At 30.9% G+C, this 4,282-nt stretch overlaps 1 protein-coding gene across 1 annotated transcript; it reads right to left on the reverse strand.

Moving 5' to 3' along the window:
* Nucleotides 1–754: 754 nt before the first annotated feature.
* LOC125812458 (cytochrome P450 CYP72A219-like) lies at nt 755–1,563 on the reverse strand. The gene is made up of 2 exons (XM_049491947.1): nt 1,307–1,563; nt 755–1,193 (listed from the first exon to the last, which is right to left on the reverse strand). Exons 1-2 carry the CDS (start codon nt 1,546–1,548, stop codon nt 755–757), a joined length of 681 nt encoding a protein of 226 aa, XP_049347904.1. The 5' UTR covers nt 1,549–1,563.
* Between the last annotated feature and the right edge of the window lie 2,719 nt (nt 1,564–4,282).

Below are 4,282 nucleotides of genomic sequence, written 5' to 3' on the forward strand. Positions count from 1 at the left end.
AGGCTTGTCTGTAAATATCCTTTGAACAATTTGATAATCTTAAAAAAGATTTTTATGGTGACAATGTTGATAGTTTAGATATGAAACTCACACTCTCAATAGTTAATTTAGGCATGAAATTCAAAAAATGGGGATAGTTTAGGTGTGTTTTTGACGCTTATCTCATAAATAAATAATTCTTCAATTAAAACAAGTGGATTAGTCTCGTTTGGACAAGATTTGATTAAAGTTGAAAGCACTTTGACAACTATTATATCACTTGAAATACTCCCCAAACTAGTCCTACGTCAAATTGATCGATCAAGCAATATTTTAGAAGGAAAAAAGAAGAAGAAAGGTGACAGTATTTCGTAAGCTTCAGAATGTCCCCAATCTATCAAATAGTCATTATTCGTAAGTAAACGAATCTGTAGACTTTCATATTACTACATGTCTAGTCTAAACCCAAAAAACTTACTCATATCTCTAATCAATCTCCTAATCTTGGTATAATTAATATGCCAAGTCTCATATTTTCAAAAATTCAAGCCTAGGGTTGAGTCATAATTCCTTCAAATAACATAATCTAATGGTATTCATGTAACTTATGCTTAATATTCAATGGTTGCAAGAATCTCGACAGAAACTAAATGAAAATTTAACAAAAAAACTCTAATCTTTCATGGCAAACATACTTCAGTTCCTTTTAAAAATGTATCCTCCTTTATATAATGAGTCAATCATTACTGTATGATTACTCTTTCTTAATTAACAACTAACTTATCTTCCCAAAGAACCCATCATGTGTTAATAGTGTCAAAATTTTCCAAGCCCATTTAAAATTTAATCCATCAAAATCTGGTTTCCGACTCCCAAGCACTTGCAAGACTTCCTCTCTGGCCCGTGCCTGCCAATCTGGACATCTGCTCAACAACACCAGAGTCCACAGAATCCACACTGATGTAGTTTCTGTACCAGCAAAATAGAATAGCTTGCATTCTTCAATGACTTCTTCGATACTCATTCCAAAGTCCTTGTTTCCGTGCAGTTCAATTTCTTTAAAATTCGATTCCAGCAATATGCCCAATAGATCCTCATTATCCGCGTTCCCTGCTTCCATTGCCTTCAATCTATTATCAATAATACCTCTAATTGAGGACCGAACATCCTTTTTTATTTCCTTCATTCTTCTGTTCCTCTTTGTTGGCAAAAATCTTTGAAATTGTTTTATGAAACACAAAACCAAAATGCATTCACAAAAAATAGAACTAATCAATTTGCATTTCCAATAGCTACATTTTCCAAATTCTTAGGAGAATTAAGTTACCTCCATCCTGGGATATAAACTGAGCGTGTAACTTCGAGAAAATGCTGAACTTGTTCCTGTTGAAGTTCAAAAATCTTTCTACCTTCTTCATAACTACTGCCAAAAGCTGTCCGAGAGATCACATCAGAAGTCAATTGCTGCAGGTGAGGCCATACATCTATCTCATGAGAGCCTTCAACTTGAACAACGTCTTCCCATTTACTCAGCATCTCACTACAGCTCAAGTAAAAAGCTGGAAGCATATGCTGTTCGAGAAAATAGTGAACGAGGGAAAATGTCAATAACACTAACACTTGAACAGAATAAGGAACACATATTCCATCACCATCTAGTAAACATATCTAAGAAATTATTCCACCAAACATAGTCCTCTCTGAATGCATAAAGAGTAGCATGGACTAAATGCCCTGTCCAAGCCAAGGAACTTACGCAAAGAGATAATATTGGGGTAGGGTTGGGATAAGATTTTTCAAGCCCATTTAAAATTAGAGAAACTTTTACAAATAGTCACTATAATAAATTTAATTATGCTCCATAACTATAGTTTGCATATTTATGAGTTGTAGCTACAATTTAAGCTATCTCGTTTGTATAATTCGCGGATTTGTATAAATTCACAGGTTTGTATAATTCGCGGGTACATTTGTATAATTCAATTATTTTTGTGTAAACTCGAAATAATGAATTTATACAATTACAAACATCAAAAGTGTAAACAGTTATACAAATTATATTATACAAAAGTTATACAAATTATATTATACAAATTCCAAATTATACAAATGTGCGAATTATACAAAACTAAAAAGCTGAGCTGCGTAATTATAGCTAAAAGTAGGCCGCGAATTGTAATTAAGGCAAACTATAGCTATGTTAAGTAATTAACTATTATATGTTTGCTTATACGCGTAATTTTCCTTAAAATTAAGGCTTATAAGCCCGGTCCATATAAGCCCTTGGCCCTTGAGGCTTGATCGGGGCAGAACCGAGGTTGGCCCATGGGCCAAAACTATTTGTTTAAGGGTAGCTTACAATAATCTCACTAGTATATAATCTAATTACTTAAATACACACTATGTTGTAATATTATGAATCTTACCATATTTTGGTACGTCCAGATACATGTATCTCGGAATATATGGACTCAAAATTAGGTTAATATGTTCTAGATACACTCTATCCAAGTAGAATCACATGTATCTAGGATACATAGATAAATCTTGCGCCCTTGCCTCCCTCCCATCTTACTTGTCAATCTTTTATCTCGCTCGCGTATCTGGTATGCGAGATACATGCTAATGACACTAGATTTTTTTGCTAGTGTTATTGAAACAACACCATTGTTTGCTATATTTGATTTGAAAATCTTCTCATTTTCTTGATGTTATAGAATTATAAGTTTGAAAACAAGAAAAATGAAAAAAAGAAAAAAAAGAAGGGCTAGCCCGCCCCAGCCCTCGGCCCTTCTAGGGTTGGATTGGGTTGAACATTTTCAAGCCCTTCGCCCTTCCAAATGAAGGGCCGGCCCGCCCTAGACCTTCAAATTACTTGGCCGGAGAGGCTTGGGCCGGATGGGGCTAAGCCAACTCTATAATTATTAAATAAATAAATTGTGCACTAGGCCCATTAACCATCAATTAAATTAATTATTTAGAATTATTCATTAATTAAATAGCCAAAGTTAAATTAATAGTTCAAAATTCTCATTAAAAATTTGATGGAAGGATCTTTTATGAAAAAAAGGCTCTCCTACTCAACAAGACCTAACAGATCGTTACAATTAATATGTACCAAATTTCATAATTAAAATTAAGTATTTTAACTTTTTGTAATTCAAATCATTCACATAAATTGAAATAAAAAATATATCTTTTATAAATTGTATTTTATTACTCTATCCATTGTTTTAACTTAAATGTAAATAGAGAATTTGAAGTTGAAGGACTAGTTTGAGGGGTATTTCAAGTGGTACAATAGCTGCCATTTATAAAAATTCAAAGTGCTTTCAACTTCAAATTTTCATTTTTTTGAACTTCTATTAAATATTGTCCAAATGGGAACAATCCACTTGTTTAATTTTGCTTTAGAGAAAAAAATTAGTATAATCTTTTTATATTAGTGGTCGTTTTTGGGCCACATAATTGTGGTTAGGGGTGTATATGATTGGGTTGATTTGAGTTTTTTAACTATTAAATTAAATTATTTATGTTAGATTTTTAAATTTATAAACAAACCAAACTACTAAAACTAGGATTTTTCAACTGTAGTTTTTTTTTTCCAGTTATTTCTGTAAAAACATATAATTAAGTTGTGCTCCAAATATTTCTTTAGTCATACCAAAATATAACTATCTAAGGTATTGCTTAAGAAAATATCACAAAATATGAGATGAGTGATGATACTAAAATTTTCAAACAAAAAATAATAAGGAATTTTCAACAACCATATGATATTTATATATTTTCTTTTTTGGATTCACAAGGTTGTCCCCATAAGCCTCACATCTAAAAAGTACTGTACTAAGATTATGAAGTTGTAAATGTTAATCACGTTGACAAAGACACTCTTAAAATTCAGACGAACTCAATAATTTTTATTTTTATTTTGTATTTGTATTAGGACATTTATTAAATATATATAAATATCTAATTGTAAATTTACTAAAAAAAAGATTATAAGTTTAATGATAAGTCTAAACTTAAAAATTTTAAATTCTAGTTCAACATACACGTTCGTCTAATATATGTAACCGGCATGTATTAATATTATTATTATTAGTTTATTTAAATAATAATATCAACTCAGGTTATTTATGTGTGATATAAAAATATATGAATGTATAATTTTAAATTTGGTGGTCAAGAACTCAAGATTATATATAATTCAATAGGTGCAATAGAGAAAGGAAATCACTCCTAGTTTCAACTTTCATCATCACTCATTATTTTTCTTTAAAAAAAGAACCTCATTATCAAT

This window comes from Solanum verrucosum, unplaced genomic scaffold (assembly GCF_900185275.1).
Source record: "Solanum verrucosum unplaced genomic scaffold, falcon-dt-bn FXZP01000752.1, whole genome shotgun sequence".
NCBI lineage: Eukaryota > Viridiplantae > Streptophyta > Magnoliopsida > Solanales > Solanaceae > Solanum > Solanum verrucosum.

Excerpts from the sequence above, each read along its gene's own strand:
- LOC125812458 (XM_049491947.1), bottom strand. The coding sequence starts at position 1,548 with ATGCTTCCAGCTTTTTACTTGAGCTGTAGTGAGATGCTGAGTAAATGG. Across the intron at positions 1,194-1,306 it reads GTTTATATCCCAGGATGGAG|ATTTTTGCCAACAAAGAGGA; the intron begins GTAACTTAATTC and ends ACAATTTCAAAG.